This window comes from Asterias amurensis, chromosome 10 (assembly GCF_032118995.1).
Source record: "Asterias amurensis chromosome 10, ASM3211899v1".
Classification (NCBI taxonomy): domain Eukaryota; kingdom Metazoa; phylum Echinodermata; class Asteroidea; order Forcipulatida; family Asteriidae; genus Asterias; species Asterias amurensis.
In genome coordinates, this window is record NC_092657.1 from 11,781,251 (window position 1) to 11,802,084 (window position 20,834).

The window sequence follows — 20,834 nt, forward strand, 5'->3', positions numbered from 1 at the left end:
GCAAGGTAAAAGGAAAATCATGCAATTTTAAGGCATATTTGTGTGGATCATTGTAGTTACTTTTAAAACATCTTTCCAACCATATGCATTTTACAGCAAACAGTTACAAGCGCTTTCAAAGACCACCTCGACCGGCCCAAGGCAACAGGTTCCTTTAAGGTTTTCATTGTTTTAGCTCATTCAACTTGAACCAGTGATAAACTCTTTAAGTTGTATATTTTCGTGTGAAGCTTCATGCAAGAAGTAATATTTGATTGAAGTTTCAAGTCAGAACATCGGTGCAATAAGGAGTTTTGACCATTTAAGGTTTTCATTGTTTCAGCTCATTTGACTGGAACCATTGATCATTCTTTGAATTTTATATTTTCATATGTATCTATACGACAGAAGCAATGTATTGTAGCGATTCCCGTCTGGTGGTCACCAGCACAGGACGAGCGGTAGTCCTGCTGGCACTTGGGGTGAGGTCGTTAAGCAACCGTATATCGCCGCATGTAATAAAAACGTGGGGAAGGGGTCTAGAAACTGGGTATGTTCAGACAGCGTACTAACTTAGACCCGAACCGGTCTAACCTTTACGAGCAGCGGGGGGTGGTCGTAAAAATAAAAACCCCTTGCGTTCAGACAGCACAGAGTTAAACCCGATCCGGTTTATCTTCGGTTTTAAGAGGTCAAAGTAGACGCGACCCCGTTGCTCTAACATCCGGTTTTATTCATCAGATTCATGCACCGAGTATGCCGAGATACTGAGTGCCCCATGCCCTGGATGATCATCAGGGCATAATTATTGGATACAAATGGCCAAATCGAACGCGGTAACGGTTTTACCGTTGGGAGGATGAGGGCACTTAAAACAAACATGAACACGACTCGATTTTTTTTTTTTAAACAAACAAAATATTGATACAAACCGCCGAGAAAACTCACCAAAATATTGTCCATATTCCATGAAACAGAACACGTTTCATTTGTGCGTTTTGTTTTATACCACTGTTTCAGATTTAATCAATACTTTTAGTTTGTACTTCAATCGATTGGAAGCTGCGATCTCTCAAAAGCTGGTGCCGCGATTTTTATTCCGATTCGTTCATAAACACAACTACACACGTGCAAGTTACGTAAATACATGTACTTCGCAGTATTTTCCCAACTTCCCAACAACAACGTGGTGATATTGCTGGCGTAGGGAATTTCCCCTACACACAGCCTCGCGCCCACTGCAGTTCATTCTCCTAGATTGAAAGTACAGCATGCTAGTAACGGTGACGGCAATAGAAAGGCACATCCACGGGATCGGTGATGGATAACTATGGGATATCAGAGAGTGATCACTATGGGATGGCACCGCTGTACATGTGAGAAGCATTAAAAAATATGCTTCTTCGCTGCGCTCGTAGTATACGCATGAAAAACAGTTTCAATTTATTATAGGACACAAAAAAAGCTTGGAAAATATAATTTTGTTTCAGAATTTAATAAATCATGGGCGTGGGCCTGTGTTAAACTGCATACACCGATCGAGAGGGTTTCGCCAACTCGGTAAGCGGCAAGAAAGTAATATAAATACTCGGTGCTTTTCAGCATCAGAGGCAACAGAAACCGTATACAAGCACTCCGGGTCCCGGGCGTGTGCATTGAACCACACAATGGGTCGTCCGTTGTGAGTTAAAACCGGATGTCATTCTGTCCACACGCAGTGTTAAAAGATAAACCCGAACCGGTTTAGACTTAGACCGCCTCGCTGGACGGTTTAAGTTTTGGGGTTTAAACCCGATCCGGTCCAACTTTATTTGCGTTCACACGCACAAAAGTTGAACCCGAACCGGTCTAAGTGGACTTAGACCAACTTTAGTACGGCGTGTGAACGACCTCACTGTAAGAAACTGTTGACTTCCAAGGAGTGAGGGCTGAGACAAGTTACTGATTGACTATTGATCCGTTTTATTTATTATCTCTACTAAAGCACAGTAATTCCTGATTCCCACTACGTAATCCTCCTTTCCTTAAGGCCAGAAATGGTCCCTTAAGGCAACTGACTAAACTTAAGATCACCGAAATCCCTTAAGTAACTGGTAATCCCTTAAGCAACTGGAAAATCCCTTAAGGTAACTGGAACTAACTTAAAGTAACTGAACCGCATTTACAGTAAAACCAAAGCTGCCTTTAGGGCCTGATAAAATCCCGAACTCCGAGCACCCAATACAATACACAATAGAATATGCCTTAAGGGCCTGATAAAATCCCGGACTCCAGAGCAAACAATACAATGCAATGTGACCTCCTTACGGGAGTGGATTACCGCACGTCTCTACGTCCAACTTGCCATAAATAACACAGAAAATAATCCAATAAAACCTACCCCTCGGTTACACAACTGTCGGCACCACGCACCGCAACTCCCGAAGCTCCCCACGCTAGCCCTGCTACTACTCCCAACACGTGAACACACTAATCACGTCGCCTCCTTAATCCTCCCCGCCAATTGTTAAACACCACTATTGAAAACACGTCTGTACCATCCGCTGTCCAGTCTGCAACTGCCCGCTACGCACTCTCCACGCACGAGGCAGCAGCGTGCTCCCCATAATGCCCCGCGGCAGCCAGCGCCGCGCCAAACCGCCTTTTTGCGCGCTAAGGGCGCCTACTCTCGCGCTAAGCCTGGAGCGCCACCGCGCGGTACCATTTCGTTACAGTATTAAGTTTCATGTCAGTACATCGTTGCAATAAGAAGTTATGACCATTTAAGGTTTTCATTGTTCCAGCTCATTCAACTGGAACCATTGATGCACTCTTTGAATTTTATCTTTTCATAATATGTATCTATACGACAGAAGCAATGTTTGACTTAAGTTTCAAGTCAGTAAATCGTTGCAATCAGGAGTTATGATCATTTTTTTTTCTTTTCTTTTTTTCAGCTCATTCAACTGGAACCAGTGACAGAGAGATTGATTTTTGTTTAAACAAATTATTTCAAAACTTTAAGATTTAAGTTTGAGTTTGTTTCTTTAAAATCCAGATGTCAATGTTTGACTTTGAGCCTGAAAAAAAACTTTAACATGTTTTGTATTCCAAAAACTTTAACACTTTTTTTATTCCAAAAACTTTAAAATTGTCTTATTCCAAAAACGTCAACATTATTGGAAAACATAGCTAAAAACTACAAAAAAAATTACTGCCAAGTATATATAACAATCTCACTTGGGCTTGTACATACCAAAAACAACTCAACTCAAAGACTGAAACTTAAACCAAAAACTTTAACATTTCCACTGAGTGCGGACGGCCGGACGGACAGACGGACAGACGGACGGACAAAATCGGTATTACATAGGCTCGCATACTGCTAAAGCAGCTCGCCAAAAATAGTAAAAATAGATTATTTTGTACTGCTTGTCAGTTTTCATTATTTGTATACAAAATTATAGGCCTATCATTATTTTATTCTACACACATTTGTAAAACAAGTGTATAAATCATGTTACATTGTCTGTGATTGAAAGATGTAGGAATACATTTGATGCCTGGTACATGCCTGTGATATATTTTTATACAGGAAGTACTGAGGGCGAAGTACTGAGTATACAATGCTATACAGTGCTATCAAACATCTGTGTATATGGGTAAAAAACAAAATTAATATACATTTGATGCTGTTTAAAGATTCACATCCAGAAAGTAGGGTGGGTGGAGGAGGTAAGACTAGACAAAAACATTGCTCTTGTTTAATGATTGTGGCGTTTTCCCTGATTTCAAGGCATGACATTTTGGTTTGTTTTCTCAACACATAATTTGATCCTCTGTCAGCAGATGAGGCACCAATTCACTTAGTGTAGAAAATGGTCCACACAAACTGGAATTGCGCATTATGCAATGCGAATGGCGCGCAAAGTGGGTACAATCTGAAACCAAACAATTTGGCTCCAAACAACACACTGTGCGCTGATTTTGAAGTATTGCCATCCAGCCGCCACAAGATGTAAAAATATCCCTCTAGATGCATTGCAGTATATTTCAAGATTATGTGCAAATCAGTTGGTAAGAACTCAATTGTGCCCACAAAAACATTGTTTTTCTTTCAATCTCTCTAAAGCTCCCCCAAAAATGCTTGGCGGTTTGATTGCTTTACCATACATTACAGTTGCAGCTGCCAACAAATTGTGGCCTAGGCATTAAGATACATACAAATACAGAGTTTTATAATATTTTCTCTTCATACCAACATTTTAAACCCCAAAAGATATATTGTAAAGCTAACTTTCCAAAATTTCAGTAAATTTCAGTTTAAGTGAATAATGTTAAAGCCATTGGACCCTTTCGGTACAGAAAAAATTGTTAAAAGGGACTTAGCAGAAGAACGAAGAGTGCGAGAGGGGGCATAAGGTACAAGGAGATTTGCAATATAAGACGGAGTCAAGCCGAACTGAGATTTAAATGCAATAAGTAGAATTTGGAATTGAATTCCTTGTCGAATGGATAGCCAGTGAAGTTCCTGCAATAAAGGTGTAATATGATCATGTTTTTTAGATTTTGTTAAAACACGAGCGGCAGCATTTTGTAAAAGTTGTAGTTTGTGGAGCTGGTGTTCGGTAACTCTGTATAATAGGGAATTACCACTGTCAAGGCGAGAAGTGACCAAAGAATGGATGATAGTAGCAGCAGTATTATGTGATAAGGTTTTCCGGATGGTATTAACAGTTCTTAAGTAATAGTATGTCGATTGACAGATTCTGCTGACAAGTTTATCCATGGATAGTGTGTTATCAAAAATAACTCCCAAATTACGCCCACAAGGTGGGGCGTGAACAGAGGCACTGTTACACTCCAGTCTCCTGTAAGCCTAATTTCTTCTGTATGCAAGAGGATTCCGTGCCACGAGGCCTGTATCTCTGTCTTCACTCTGAGGAAAGATATAAAGAAATAAAGAACAGTTAGTTTCAACCCTTTAAAGACACTGGACAATTGTCTAAGACCAGTCTTTTCACTTGGTGTATCTCAACATAAGAATGCATAAAATAACAAACCTGTGAAAATTGGAGCTCAATTGGTTGTCGAAGTTGCGAGATAACAATGAACGAAAAAAAAACCTTTGTCACATGAAGTTGTGCTTTCAGATGCTTGATTTCAAGACCTAAAATTTTGAGGTCTCAAAATCAAATTCGTGGAAAATTACTTCTTTCTTGATAACTATGTTACTTCAGAGGAAGCCATTTCTCATAATATTTTAAATTATAACACCCCTTACAAATATTCTGTCTTTTCATTGGTTTAGAGCACGTCACATGGTATGTCTTAGTTTTACTAGACAGCGGCCGTGAGATCGTTGCATCGTTTGCCGTGTGATAGTCTGACGACTATCACACGGCGTGCAGTACCCAGACATCTTTTTACCCACCTCGAACCCAATCAGTTGTGCATCTGTGTATCTGAAACGCGCGTACGAACGATACGTGTACGAGGATGATAAATAGTCTGTTGGGGTGTTATAAAACAAATATTGACTGCTTTAACTTGTGCTGCGCCGAGGGAAAATGGAACGGTCCGGGGATCACCAAGGGAGTCATAGTTTTTACCATAGCACTCGAAGCAGTCAATATTTGTATACTATCAACCTCTCTCCATTACTCGTTACCAAGTAAATTTTTATGCTAATAATTATTTTGAGTAATTACCAATACGGTCCACTGCCTTTAAGTGCTATGACTGTGACATGCCCCCAACAATCGAACAACATAAGAATTCAGTTCACGGATTGACCGCTCGGCCACCATGCTTGAAATAGATAGTTTGACTTACCATGGCATCATGATGATACTGTGCCTCCATTCCAGTCACTACATAAGGCCGTATGAATTCTTGATTTGGGTTCTGGGGATGAGGGAAAAAAATCAAAATCAGTTAAGTCACAATGGAAGCACACTTACTCAAATGCGATAATCTTCTGTGAGTGCTTCTCTTAATGCTTATTCAAATAAAAACAGTTATGTGTTAAACTATATAGCCACCAGTTGTTTCTAAAATATAAACTTTGATTGGCTATACATGTAGTTTTTCCCGTATTTTTTTTCTGGATCCTTCCCTTTATCCCTTTCCCCTCTTTTTTTAAATAAATGGATTTAAGGTCCAGTTTGGATCAAAAGCTAAAAGGCCATCTACCCTACTCAATATATATATATATATATAAAATCATTTTGATAATGTAAAAAACTGTCTTGTCTAGCAAACTTTGGAGCTGAAAGTCCTACGATCTTGTGGATTCGACCCCAAGGTTTGAAATCCACCTGGATGTTTTTCCGCCATTGCTGAAAAGTAAATACGCCCAGCATGAATTGGTAATCGCACCCAGGGCGCCTCCAACCAACAATGTTGCATTGGTGTTTGTATTGGTTGCAACACACTATGACACCTTTAAATGACCTTGGCAACAGTTGATGTTGTGAGCAAAACAAAGCTTAGGAAAAGTTAGCTTTGAGCTTCTCGAAACAAATAGCAGGGCATTATGTGAGATCGTCTGTTTTCTTAACAGTAAAGGCTTCATGATGACCTCATAAAAACAATTTTCCTGTGGGTGTTAAAGATCTTTTTGGGGTCAAGTTCTGACCCCAAAGTGGCCATGCAATGCATTAACACATCAAGGTACTGATTACAAGTTGACTTACTCTCTGTAGGTATGGTGACTGCCACATAACTTGCATGAGTCTGTTCATTCGCCTCTGTGTCTCAGAGTTCTGTGACTCATCTGACGAAAGCTGATCACTATAACTATCATCCCTAGCGAAACCCCAGTTTTGTTGATGATCATAATATTGACTTCTCGCTCGGTAGTCTTTTCCAGGTCGACCTTCTTCATACTGACGTCTCATAAGGATACACATACATAAGAAGAGGGTTGAGATAAGTATGAGGAGGACGAAGCCACCTACAGTAATCAGTGCGATGGCTACTGTAGACAGGGGCTCGGCTGAGGAGCAAAAAAACAATAACAGTGAAATTATTACTATTGCAACGACTTTAAATTTGCTATTCATGGACATCTTTCATTTTCACACAACACTTAGGAAACATGTCATAGAATTATTTCTTAATTAGTTGTATTGGTAAAATGTTTTACCTTACGATGTTATGGCGAATTGTTTAGGGGGGGACTTACTTTTGTTGATGTGTTTAAATGTTTTTTATTATTATTATTATTTTGTTTTATTTATTATTCAACCTAACTTAAGCCTGGTTCATACTTCATGCAATGCGAACACAAAGTTTATTTTGACAACACAGCTCTATTTTGCTGCAAAGTTTTCGTCCTCAGTTGGGCACATCTCAACTCTTCCAAATTATTTGTTGCAAAATGAGCCAGGCTTTAGCCTGCAAAAATCTGATTTGCCATACTTTTTGGACTATGTAAAGGCCTGGTCATCCTCTTACAGGCCTCGATATCAAGAACGCACTCGATTGGTTGAATAAGTGTGGGCGTATTCTGCGTGGAGCAAATAAACCAATGGAATGCGTTCTCTTTGCGTCGTCATCGTTACCACTGCAGTGTACTTGGCCTAAGTCGCCCCCCAAATAAGTGGCAAGGCATGATGAAGGCGTGATTCTGAAAAGTATTTTGATCTACATGTAACCTGAGTTTCTGAAGATCATTTAAACAAAATTAAAACAAAATTATAAAGTGAGAAATGCACAGGTGGCTTCGCTTACCATCAGGGGTCTGGGTTGGGGCCTGCGTTGTAGGCTGGGTTGTAATTGTCACGTCTGTCTCACACTGATCACCAGTAAAGGAATCCAGACAACTAAAGAAAAACAAAATCAAATGATAGAATCAGAAACTGAATCATGTGTGATATTGATTTGTTTTTCTGAAGGCATTCTTTGCTTACACAGCTAGTGCGGAGTGTCCTTGTGACATTGGTGAAAGTAAGAGCTAGCAATTCTAGTAAGAGCGAGCAATTCTAGATTGTATCAAATCGAACATTGGTCTCAAGTTATTAGCGTAGACAATAGTGATTTCAAGCGCAGAATTTGGCAGTAAGCAAAGCCATAAAATTTGGCCTGGGTTTCATTTTGCCATATACTCATTCATTCAGAATTGTGTACATGTGTCCAATGCCTCTTGACCTGATCTAAACAGGGGGTTTAAAGGTCAAATATCTTGGAATGTCCCATGCAGGCATACAACTGTAGTTTCACAAAAAAAGAGGATATTAAAGAATTTCAACTATTTTGTAGTTGTATTTTTCAATTATTAATGGTAAAAATGGAAAAGTGGCATGCCTGACCATGGGGTGGGGATCCCGATCAGCGGGGTGTGGGTTCAGATCCCGGTCGTGACACTTGCTTTGTAAAATTGGGGAGGTAGTGCTTTCTGCTCTACCGGCCAGGCTTCGGATTGATGATACCCAAGCCTACGTCCATATGGACTGTAAAAGGGGTAACCCTGTTTCAGCCCTAGCAGTAGGTGGCAACAGCCTCTGAAAACAAAACAAAAATTGTAGCCCACACCTTGAAGTGGCCTTCAGGCCTTGAGCGTCTGGCACAAAAAACTAAAGAAGTAAATAGTTACCTGCAACTGTAGGTAAACATTGGGAAGATGCCAGCTCGGGTACAAGTGCCGCCATTTTGACAGTAGCCAACTGTGCAGGCTATGGATGCATCTGATGAATGGACAAAAATAAAATTCAGAAATTATTAAGAGACCTTATAATATGATGTCAACTGTTATTTCTTTTAAATTAAAGGCTGAACAAGAAAATGAAGAAACATTTTGTGCACCAATTTGCTGTAAGTTTAAGAAGAATTTTTATTGTTCCCCATGAATTCCAAAAACTTAAGAAGCGGAGCACGTTCAAATAAAAATAAAAAGTTATCATCATTGTTGTTATTGTTATACTTATTTGAGCAATGCTCCGTTTTTGTTTTTTTAATAGTAAGAGCAACAAACAAGTCATACCTTGTGCAGTGACGGAATTTTGTCTGATTGGAACTGAATTCCCCATGTCATCAATCAGGTTGGCTTCCAAGGCCAAGACATACACTGTAGCAGCTTCGGGTGGAATGGTTCCAACAGGGTAGAAAATTGTTGCTGTGACCACTGCGCTGCCATTATGGATCAGCGAACCCGTTACTGATTCAGCCATCAATGTCGTCGAGTTTTCGTCGAGCCTCCATAAAAGCTGATATAAAATATGAACAATGACAACATATATGAATCAGTTATCCATCCGCCTGATGTGTAGAGAGAAAATATTGCGTTAGATTGTACTCAGACTCAATCAACATCTAAGTGACGAAGTGAAAGATAAAATAACAAGCCCGCCAAAACAAAACATCTGGCGCGCTAGGAATTTTTTTGATTGGTTAAAAACAAAAACAATGTTATACATTGGTTTGGTACTTTAATTGTAATACAGCATGACCCAGAAAATACAGCAATGAGTTTGGGACACTATGCAGCACAGGACAAACAACAATTAAATAAATGTGTACAATGTAATGTTACGATGAATACTAGGTCCTTTTGATAAAAGGAATTTTTCTGCTAAGTAAAACTCGGCAGGATACCATTCACAGATGGTACACTGGTAACATGACATTTTGAGTGGTCTGCATTGTAACAACTATTTTGTTGATACAGTTGCGCTTAGGTATAACTCCACAGAATGTCGCGTATGTGACCACACATTGTGATTGAGGTAGTTCATACAGGTTGCATTCACGACTAGGATTGCAATGGTGTTTTCTCCATAGTATTTCTCTTATAAGTGCACTTGAACTTACCACGCTTTCCATTATTGCGATGAAATTTTTGAATCTAGCTGAAGTTGGGTTGGCAAAGGCAGGAAAGAATTCAGTCAACGTTTTGACCACAACTCTTAATGACGGTCGCTCTGGATGAAGTGAATGCAAAAAACAAACCGTTAGGTTTTCGAAAATTTTACCGGTATAACCGGCGAGACTCTAGCGGGAAAAAATTGTGGGATAATTTGGCGCGATCCCAGATGGCAGGAATCCCGGTTAGGTTTCGATGGGATTCTGTTTGGACTTTGGGGTAACTCTAGCTCCTTTGAGTGATATATTTTACCAGGATTCCAGCGAGAAAAACTTGTGGGAGAATTTTGCAGGATTTTGCAGGATTCACATGGTATCCCGGTGGGAATTTGATGGGATTCCGCTACCGAATCTTAGCAGAATCCCGCCTTAACTTTCTATGGGGTAACTCTATAGCCCCTTTTAGTGATATACTTGGATCCTTCCTCCCTCTTCCAAAATAATCCAATACCACAGCTTCTCGAAACTGAAACTGTTGGACCCTATAGGCTGGGTATTTAATACACAGTGGCCCTGAGCTTACAACATCCTGTAAAGCGTGTCTATCTATCAGTCATAAACGCAAAATTCTTGGCATGCAATTGGGCCCTGACTCCATGTGAAGCTAAATCCATACAAAGGATTCAGGAAGCACTGGGTTTTGAGCGCAGCAACATAGATGTGAAGCAATAGAAAGAAATAAACCTACGAGTCGGATGAATTCTTGATTACTCTCATAGTACTCACGTAGACATTGGTCTCCTACTTGAATGTACCCGTCATAAGCTTGGCAGGGACATGTAAAACCATTTTGATTGTTGTGGTCAGGTGAACAATAACGTTCGACACCGGTACAAAGACTTGTATCTAGGCAAGGATTAACGACTGAAAGAAAGACAACAAAAACAGACAAGGATGTTTGTAAATGGTGTTTGAAGCTTCGTGTATAGTGTTAAAAATAAGCAGTAACAACATTATAAACACTAAATAGTAAACTTGCGGGTAAAACCATGTATAATATCTCTTTGAGGGAGTTGGCTCTGAAAAGAGACAGTGTGGTTTAGAAGTTTTGAACAGTTTACTTTGCTCATCTTTAGGAGATTGTTTATGAGATGTGGCCAGCTGAGAACAAATAAATAAACAAATAATTGAAGCATTAATGTTCCCTTTAATTATTAGCTTGTGTTAAAAGTTGCTGCTTGGCGTTCAGTTTTGCTCTCGACGCCTAGCCTTGCTCAAGGCAGTCGCATTATTCGCTCTGAAAAGACACCGCTGTAAACCCACCCGCATACCCTGTGCGTGGTGCGTGTGATCACACCGCATGACCCACCCGTATACACACTGTCACATCGTACGACTACTGTGCACACAAGTCATCCGCACTCGTACCACTAACCGCATGTGCGGAGGCCGTCAGGCCGACAGCCTTGTCGGGTCTGTAACTTCCGGGTTAAATGTGTTGTATTGAAAAATTTCCTCAAGTGGAAAAAATTGGGGGGGGGGGCTCTCGGATATGCTAGTATGCAGCCATGAATATGTATATCTTTCATCAGACCTATCAGACAGCACAGGATGTGAGGCAAATGAATTATTCATTTTGACGTCCAATCACGCACGCCTATCATGCTCGCTGAGCGTCCGTGCTGGTGGTGTGTGATGTAGACATGTCTCGTCTTTCGCGGGCATTATGGTAATGAGCTGACCGTGGGAACTCTTCGCTTATTATAGTAATGAGGTCAGTGGCTTTAACACAGACCCTACAAGGCTGTCGGCCTGACGGCCTCCGCATGCGGATAGTGTACGGGGGCATCTTGTCGTGAGATGTTACGCACAGTGAATACGGGTGGATTTTTATACAGCGGCGGTCTTTTTTTCGGAGTGAATTATTCGACTGCCTTGAGCAAGGCTACTCTACGCCTAGCCCCATAAATCGGTCCAATCCACTCCGTATCCTTGGCCCCAGCACCACTGATATCAAAACCTTTCGGAAAATCATCTGAAACTCTCCGCATCATGAAACTTACGGATCTAATACTTCAGAAGTTGCAGATAGCACTATACTTGGAATCGTTCACATAGGTATCACAAATTTTAAGCAAAAATCAAGTAAATTTGTTGTGTGAATTTTCTCAACTAACGCTCTTTTACCGCTCATGCCGATTGTCCCCCGACCGTGTGCAGATTTTTTTCCCAGGACAAACGTGTTGAATCATCTGCACACGTTCGTCCTGGGAAGAAAAGATACCCAATCCGCGCTTTGTGTATATAAACATACGGACACGCGTCTGGGAACTATTCTTTGTAGTTCCCAGACGCGTGTCCGTATGTTTGTACACAAAGCACGGATTGGGGAACCATTCTTTGTAGTTCCAAGACGCGTGTCCATATGTTTGTACACGAAGCGCGGATTGAGTATCTTTTCTTCCCAGGACGAACGTGTGCAGATGATTCCACACGTTTGTCCTGGGAAAAAAATCTGCGCACGGTCGGGGGACAATCGGCATATCGGCATGAGCGGTAAAAGAGCGTTACTTGAGAAAATTCACACGCAAAATTTACTTGATTTTTACTAAAAATCTGTGATACCTATGTGAACGATTCCAAGTATAGTGCTATCTGCAACTTCTGAAGTATTAGATCCGTAAGTTTCAGATGATTTTCCGAAAGGTTTTGATATCCAGTGGTGCTGGGGCCAAGCATACGGAGTTGATTGGACCGATTTATGTGGCTACTCTACGCCCAACCCCTGCTCCCATCCCCCTGCTCCATACTCTTTCTTTTTAAGTAAATGTTTTGTTGTTTCAGTCTGTTCATTTACAAACTAGACATCCTGTCACCTATCCTATGCTTAAATGAATTATCAATTTTTTACCTGCGCAAGTATCCCCTGAATTAGCCTGAGAACAAACACACTCGCAATTGTCTGCATCAAAGGATGCTCCATTCATACAACTTGCAGCAGTAATAGGACAAGCTAAAACAAAACAAAAACACATCAATACAAAGTACACGATCCTGGAGAATTGTTAACTATTGAAAATTTATATTTAAGCTTCAAGCTGAAAGCATACTATTACAGAGGTGAAAGTAAAGCGCATTAAGACGTTATTGTGAAATGTGCTATGTATATTAACTTGTTGTTAATATAGTTAAACAAGAACCAAATAAACAAAATTACAAAAGATAAATTTATAAAATCAATACAAAGAACAGGAAACAGGACAGGAGGATAGCTCACTGTTTACATAAAGTGGTTTTTTTATCTCCTTTTATTATTTTTGACTGGTTTCATTTTCAATATTTTTCTGTTGTGAATCTTAGGGTAACTTTTTCAGGATCTTCAAATTTTACGTTTTTTTTTTGTTTACTATTGTGATTGAGTGTTTTAAATCAGCTTAATGGGGCTATCATTGGCTTTTAATTTTCTCGATTTGCTGACAATACTGCAAAAGATGGATACCGAACTTACTTGAACAAGTTGTTCCGCTCCAGCTCTGAACACAAGCACATTGACATGTTGCACTATCCAATGTTCCACCATTTAGGCAGTCAAGTGCACAATCTATAATTACAAATGGACAAAAAGTATGTAGCATTAAACATCTGTATGCTTTCTCCTTGTAGTAGAACCAAGGAATTCTCTCTTAAAGACAGTGGACACTATTGGTAATTGTCAAAGACCATTCTTCTCACTTGGTGTATCTCAACATATGCATAAAATAACAAACCTGTGAAAATTTGAACCCAATTGGTCGTCGGAGTTGCGAGATAACTAGGACAGAAAAAACACCCTTGTCACACGAAGTTGTGTGCTTTCAGATGCTTGATTTCAAGACCTCAAATTCTTAACTTTAGGTCTCAATATCAAATTCGTGGAAAATTACTTTTTTTCTCGAAAACTACGTCACTTCAGAGGGAGCCGTTTCTCACAATGTTTGATACTATCAACAGCTCCCATTACTCGTTACCAAATGAGGTTTTATGCTGATAATATTTTTAAGTAATTACCAATAGTGTCCACTGCCTCTAATTGACCATAATAACTCATATATGTAGCATTCAACATAATCTTATCGGGAGATATTGAAACTAATCCTGTTCCATTCCCTTCTGCTCAAGTATCACATCCTGCAACCAACAACCCTCATCAAGAAACAACTCAAGACATTTATCACCAAAATGTTAGAAGCATCAAGAATAAGTTGGACTGCCTCCACAGTGAGTTCTTGAGTAAGTTACATCCATTCACTGATTAACGAACCTGTGAGCGACCAATCTACCTCAAGGCTCTGATCCAAGGTGGCATTTGAACCAAGATCTACAGACGATGGTACTCTTAAAATACTCAAAGATACCAAAAATGCACTAAGTCAATATATTGAAAACAAAACCTTGTTTTTAAAGACACACAATTTTGTCTTTGATTTTTTTTTCCGGAAAGGTCACAAATAAATAAAGTTCATTCTAGTAATACAACAATCCTTCAGAGAAATAAATCCATCTGAAATGCAATCAAAGTAAACTAAATATTATATGAAGATCTCCTTAAAAGAAATTTGAACTGAGGGCTTACATTTTTTGTTCTTAATGACTTCATCTTAAATGTTTGCTTGTATGAATATAGTTACTAAAAAAATACCAATCACATGCACCACATATGCACCTCATTTTAAAGCAAATGTTTCTGTTTAAGTTATAACTCTTTATGAAATTATGGTAAATTATTGGACATGGTCTGAAAAGGACCACACTGCCATGGAGAGTCAACCTACCTGTACAAAGTGTTCCAGTCCAGCCTTCATCGCAGGCACATTCACACGTTGCAGCAGTCAATCTTCCACTATTTTCACAGTTTATTAAACATTCTGAACATTGAAAACGAAACAAAAACTTATCAACCAATATCTGCCAAACTTCAGAATTTCGAATGCATATTTGGAAATGTGCAGCTTCAGCAGGAAATTTGTGTTAAGTGTCAGGGTACTTTTTGTAACATAAAACACAATGTCCACAGATTTACATTAAACTTTCAACAGTTTGAAGATAATGATGGTATAAAGTTTCCCTTAAATCATTACTTGCTGAGGAACTGTAGTTTTTGGAAAAAAATTAGTAAAAAACAATGTCACAAAAATCAAGTGTACCTATACAAAGTGTTCCTGTCCAGCTTCCCGTACAGCCACACTGACATGTTGAACTATCCAGTACTCCACTATTTGAACAAGAGCTACTTGTGAGTGAACAATCTGCAAGATTACAAAATGGTGAAATAAATTAGTAACATATGTCTGCCGAACTTATTACTTCCTGTAGAACACACAAAGAACTACCTACAGGAAAACCAGCTAATAATAACGAGGAATTTGCTAACGCGCCTTTTCCTAAAAATACCAAACGCAGACGTGAAAAAAAGAAACTTGATGGTTGTTTTTTATAAGTTCTTTCTGAACTAAGAAATGGAGATGTATTTTCTAAGATGTTGTGGCAGGTCATTCCAGAGCTATGAAGGAAAGGAAATCTACCAGCATGATTTTTAGTTAGAGCGATAAGTTTGTGTCTTTCTCATGCTCTTGTGATATGAGACAGGCAACATTTAAAGAATCTTTTTTTTTTTTTTTTTTTGGGGGGGGGGGTATTTATTATTATTATTATTATTATTTATTTGACCTCAACAATACAAGTTATATATAGGTTATTTTGGCCTTACACAAATCTTAAATTTAAGCACCTTGCATTGACAGGCAAGATACTACAATGGTCATCTGGGAAATATCGCATTTTGTGTTATAGCTTTCAAATATTTTCAAGAGTTATAAAAACTTAACAAGTTTTTGGTGATGTTCCCTCTTTTCTACCAATCATCATAAAATATATGTTTTGATTTGTTCTTTCATTGATATGCGCATAGATTCAATTAAATCAATTCAGTTCAACAAAACATTTATTTTGGTATTGCCCTAACACGACAAAATTACATAATTGGTGTTTTTATAATATCAGACCTAACAGTGACTGTTATAAACAGTAGCAAACATTATTAACAAGTCAGAAGGGCAAAAATTAGGATTGGGTGAAGCCTTGGCTTTTGTACCCTAACCTATTGAGAGACTAACACTGCATGTAAGACTCACAAACACAAGTGTACCAACACTACCAAAAACGAGCCATCATTGAATTGACTAAAATCATGAAGGTGCAGTCTATCACATGGCCTATGCCACAGAAGAAATACATTACACATTGTGACTTTAGTGTCGTAACCTGTAGGCCTATAGGGAGATGCTTTTTTAAAAGAAGACAGTGAGGACATTTCACTTTGCCGTTTAAGCAAATGTCTTTTTGCAAAATGTTCTGCTCAAGCGAACTGAAAACATCAAGCCTTACCTGTACAAGTTGTTCCTGCCCAGTTTCCATCGCAGTCACACTGACACATTGCATCAATCAGTGTTCCACTATTTGAACAGGAGTTGATTGAACATTCTGCAAGATTGTATAACAGACAAAAATTCTTATAAATCATGCAGCATTAATCATCTGGTATGGATGCTCATCAATGATGTAAAAATAAAACTCAATTCTGCCTCCCTAAAGGCAATGGACACTATTACTCAAAATCACTGTTAGAATAAAAACTTAATTGATAACAAGCAAAGGAGAGCTGTTGACAGTATAAAACATTGTGAGAAACAGCTCCCTCTGAACTAATGTAGATTTGGAGAAAGAAGTAATTTTCCACAAATTTGACCTCAGAATTAGATTTCTTTTACGTCTCGAAATCAAGCATCTGAAAGCACACAACTTGGTGTCCAGTGTCTTTAAGGCTATGAAGCTTTTATTTGTGAAATAAACCAATCAATGAATAGATTTATAAAAATAAATGAATCAGGCATATCACTTAGTAGCATCGCTTGAGAAAATACAGCAGCCAAAAATTAATATGGTAGCAGTAAGTGGTGACTTTAAACTGAAGAATTGGTGGCCAGTTTGAATTAAAATGTTTGGCGACCATCTGTGAAAGAAATAACAATAATCCTCTTCTTGGAAAAACTTAGACGATCAACTGGTATTTTTTTTTACTTGGCCTAAAACATCCCAAAACATGTAAAATGTTAAACGCAAAATGGTTCTTACCGCTGCAGGCCTGTCCCGTCCAGTTGTCTGTACATGAACACAAACAATTGACAGTGTCAAGCACTCCATTATTTTGACAGGTGAATGGACAAACTGCATATAAAGATAAGGAACATGTACAGGATTAGATTATATATAAAACAAATCTAATAAGTTAAAGTGGTCAAGTGGTTTGACTACAGAACTTGCAATCACAAGGTTGTGGGTTCGAGTTTTCCCAGATAACTGCTGATTTCAAAATTACTAGAATAAATATTGCCGTTACTTAATCACAATTTCTTGATTTGTACAATTCATAATCATAGACATTTAACCAATGTTTGTATAAGAGAGATAAGCTGTTGCCAGCTTGGTGTTTGTATTCCCTTGTGGGAGTTTGCTGAGTTCCCTTGATGGAAAGATCATCTAAACAAACAAACAACAAACAAACAAACAAACAAACAAACAAACAAACAAACAAACAAACAAACACACAAACAAACAAACAAAAACTAAACAAAAAAACAAACCCCTTCTCTATGACATTACAAGACCCAAATGGTTTTAAAAGTATTTTCATTACAAGGGTTTCATTTTGTCTCGAAAAATTAAAGTCACAGGGAAAATTGGATTGAATTTAAATTGGTAAATAAAGTGTTTTTTTTACCAGAGCACTCGCAGGTCACGGTATCAAGATCCTCGTCGGGACCACAAGTTATGGCACAATCTGAATAAAATTATGGAAGAAAAGACAATTAGTGCCGAATGTATTTATAGCAACAATTAATTCTGAAGAAATTACTTGTGGCGCCAAAAGTATATTTTTTTTTACTAAACATACGCAATGGGCTGAATGAACTTGTTCACCATTATTCCCCTACTCGGACTCTACCATATTTTTATAGCCACAAATCTTTTTCTTACGCCTCACCGTTTCGTAGTCTTCCTGTGCAGATTGGTAAGACACTGCTCTAGAATTGCCAGGGTCATGGGTTCGAATCCCACACGAGTTATGCCTGTGATGTTTGTTTCACAGGACTCGGGAAAGTATACAGTGCTACCAAACATTGGTGTATGGGTAAAAAACAAAAATTAAAAATTCATATCCAGAACATGTTGATTAAGTTTACCTGAGCATGTTTCTCCACTCCAGGGGATGTTTTCACAACCGCAACTACAATCCGCATCATTCCTTACACCTTCATTCATGCAAGACAGTGAGCATTCTACAAAAACAAGAAACAATTGTTTTTAATCCAAAGCCAGTCCCTTCTCTTAACCCCCCCCCCCCCTTTTGGCCCCTACACTTTGTTAACCTCTTGCTTTTTTCTGCATGCTATCAAACCCTGTCATGTATTTCCACTTCACTGCTTATGTTTCACTTAGTTACCTGTTCATATTTGTTGTATTGTAATTTAGCCTTTAAGAAAGACTCTGCTAGGGTCGAAACATCAGGTCATTAACTATTTTTTGCAAAACTAAATTCCCTGAGGTGTGTGGAACCTTTTTTAGTAAGACTGTAGCTCTTAATAAAGTCAGGCCAGGGAATACTTTTTAAAATTACATCGCAGTGCAGGTCATTTGGTTGATACGTACAATGTACAAGTCATTCATTTTGTTTAGTAATTAAATGCACAATAATAATAATAAAAATAATAATAATAGCTTATTCTTATATAGGGTGTTTCATAACTAAAATAAATACCAATGTGCTTTACAAAAAACTACAGAAGCGTATATAGGACATACTGGAAGAAACAAAAATCGGGCCCCACCATTTCGCCCGGATTAGTAATTCGCCCGGGCGAATTAGTAATTCGCCCGGGTGGATTACTAATTCGCCCGGGCGGATTACGAGGCCGCATGTTTACACAGGGCTACATGTATGATTTCACTTTTACTTAAACAAACATCACCGGATAAAAGTTCTCTTTAACCCCTTCCAGCCTCCTTTTTCTCCTTCAACCCCCCCCCCCCCCCCCCCCCGGTGTTGGTTTCTATACAAATGTTCACTGAACCCAATAAGAACAATGTATTGGATCATTTGGTTTAAGGAGCCATCTTGAATTTCAAAATGACCGCCAATGGGAGACTTTTGGGACGCTTGGTGGCAGCAGACTTCCCAGGTAAAATCCATTGGTCTTGGTAATATGCGCATGCTCAGAACTACACAAACAATGCAATTTACCTGGAAAGTCTGCTGCCACCAAGCGTCCCATCTCCATCCCAGCTAACTCCGACAAACTGGCCCAGATCTTGCCCAGATATGACAAGTCCTAGCCTGCTCTGGGCCAGTTGATGATATTGTTATCTTGGTCTGACCTGACCGCACCAATTCAGTTGCTGTCAGATCTGGGCCATGTCTGGCCAGACCAGCTCCGATCAAGATCAGAATGCCAAAGAATGGCAGATCTTGGCATGGTATTGCAAGACCAGGTAACCCTAATGTTAGGTCTGTGTCAGGTCATGCCACACACGTTTAGATGGCGTCAGAGACATGGCGTCACATATTAAACACATATTGCCATTCTTTGAGTATGTTCGGCCAGATCTTGCAAAGATCTGAAATCATCAGATCAGGTGTGGCAAGACCTGGCATAGATCGAAAACTCATTTTCCGGGCTTGGTTACTTCTGGCCAAGATCTGACGTCATTTGACCTGGTTTGGAGGAAACACCTTGCCCACATTTGCCATTATCTGAGCTCGTGTGGCCAGAACAGGCAGAGATATAAAAATATCTGATACATTGTGGCCAAACCTGGCACAGGTCTGACATCCAGATTTATTGACCTGGCCTTCCTCGGCTCAGATTTGAAATCAATTGACCCGGTATGGCCAGACCTGGCACAGACTAAGAAGATCTGACCTGGCTTGGCTTAACCAGACCCAGATCTAATACGGAATCGGTGTAGTCTGGTCGGGCCCAGACATATCAGTAACTGGCCAAGACCAAACCAGGGCCTGTCGCTTCTGGGCAATATCTGGAGCCAGTTTGTCATAATTAGCTGTGATGGATATGTTTTTATTTGGTTTGTTAAACAGTAAAACTTGCCAGTATACCTACATCTATGCGTCTCCACAGACCAAGATATGTCAAACAGGCACATTTAATTGGAAGCCATTTTGAAATTCAAGATGGCTCTTTTAACCAAATGATCCAATATTATAACCATCCAATTGGGTTCATTGACCCTGCAAACATGGGTATAGACACCAACACCAAGTTTCTGTGAGGCTCATCATAGACCGTGATACAGGCAAAAATGCATTTGATAGGCGGCAATTTTGAAATTCAAAAAGGCGGCCTTAACTTCATGATGTAATATTGTTTCTATTGGTCTTATATTTATATTATTATATTAAGGCTAGCTTGTGTAGCTTGATAGTCATTGCGAATGTTACTTTAGTCATCAAAAACAGGATTTTCAACAACATTGCCAAAGTTAAGGAAACAAATACATAAAAAGGCGGTCATTTTGAATTCCAAGATGGCCGCCATCTGAAACAATTCAGTTGTACCTTTTATGTTATTCTAATCACAAAAATCACCGTTTTATGACATTCAATTGAATTTCAATTTTGCCAACATGTATTTTCTTGTTTTGTAAGACCTAAAGAAGGTATCTAGCTAGGTGGCATCTTCTAATCATTTATTTTCTACGGATCACCATATGCTCCTGGACTAAAAGCAGCTTTACAAACTGGAGCTCACAACCATGACGTTTTGAGAGTGGTTTGTGTCGGGGCTTTTCGCAAATCTATCAGAAGACTCTTCAGGATGGTGTCACATAATCACATTTCTTGGCACATACTACCAGACGAGCTGCCCACAAGATTACTTGTATTTTCCTTTTCCAAACAACCACCCGCCCCTCCCCTGTCGCCGGATTTGGTTTCGAATTTCCCGCTCCAGAATTATTTT

The 20,834-nt window shown here is 39.2% G+C and overlaps 1 protein-coding gene across 1 annotated transcript in view; it reads right to left on the reverse strand.

Moving 5' to 3' along the window:
- Positions 1-1,941: 1,941 nt before the first annotated feature.
- LOC139942679 (uncharacterized) overlaps positions 1,942-20,834 on the reverse strand; it is a 164,233-nt gene continuing 145,340 nt past the window's right edge. The window contains exons 109-124 of the mRNA XM_071939494.1: positions 18,042-18,137; positions 17,579-17,638; positions 16,933-17,025; positions 16,186-16,281; positions 14,946-15,047; positions 14,574-14,666; positions 13,271-13,363; positions 12,674-12,775; positions 10,549-10,686; positions 9,772-9,881; positions 8,945-9,167; positions 8,558-8,648; positions 7,696-7,787; positions 6,657-6,958; positions 5,794-5,865; positions 1,942-4,897 (exon numbers count right to left, since the gene is read on the reverse strand). Of these exons, the coding sequence (XP_071795595.1) occupies positions 4,838-4,897; positions 5,794-5,865; positions 6,657-6,958; positions 7,696-7,787; positions 8,558-8,648; positions 8,945-9,167; positions 9,772-9,881; positions 10,549-10,686; positions 12,674-12,775; positions 13,271-13,363; positions 14,574-14,666; positions 14,946-15,047; positions 16,186-16,281; positions 16,933-17,025; positions 17,579-17,638; positions 18,042-18,137 (1,823 nt within the window). The 3' untranslated portion in view covers positions 1,942-4,837. The remainder of the gene's footprint in view (positions 4,898-5,793; positions 5,866-6,656; positions 6,959-7,695; positions 7,788-8,557; positions 8,649-8,944; positions 9,168-9,771; positions 9,882-10,548; positions 10,687-12,673; positions 12,776-13,270; positions 13,364-14,573; positions 14,667-14,945; positions 15,048-16,185; positions 16,282-16,932; positions 17,026-17,578; positions 17,639-18,041; positions 18,138-20,834) is intronic.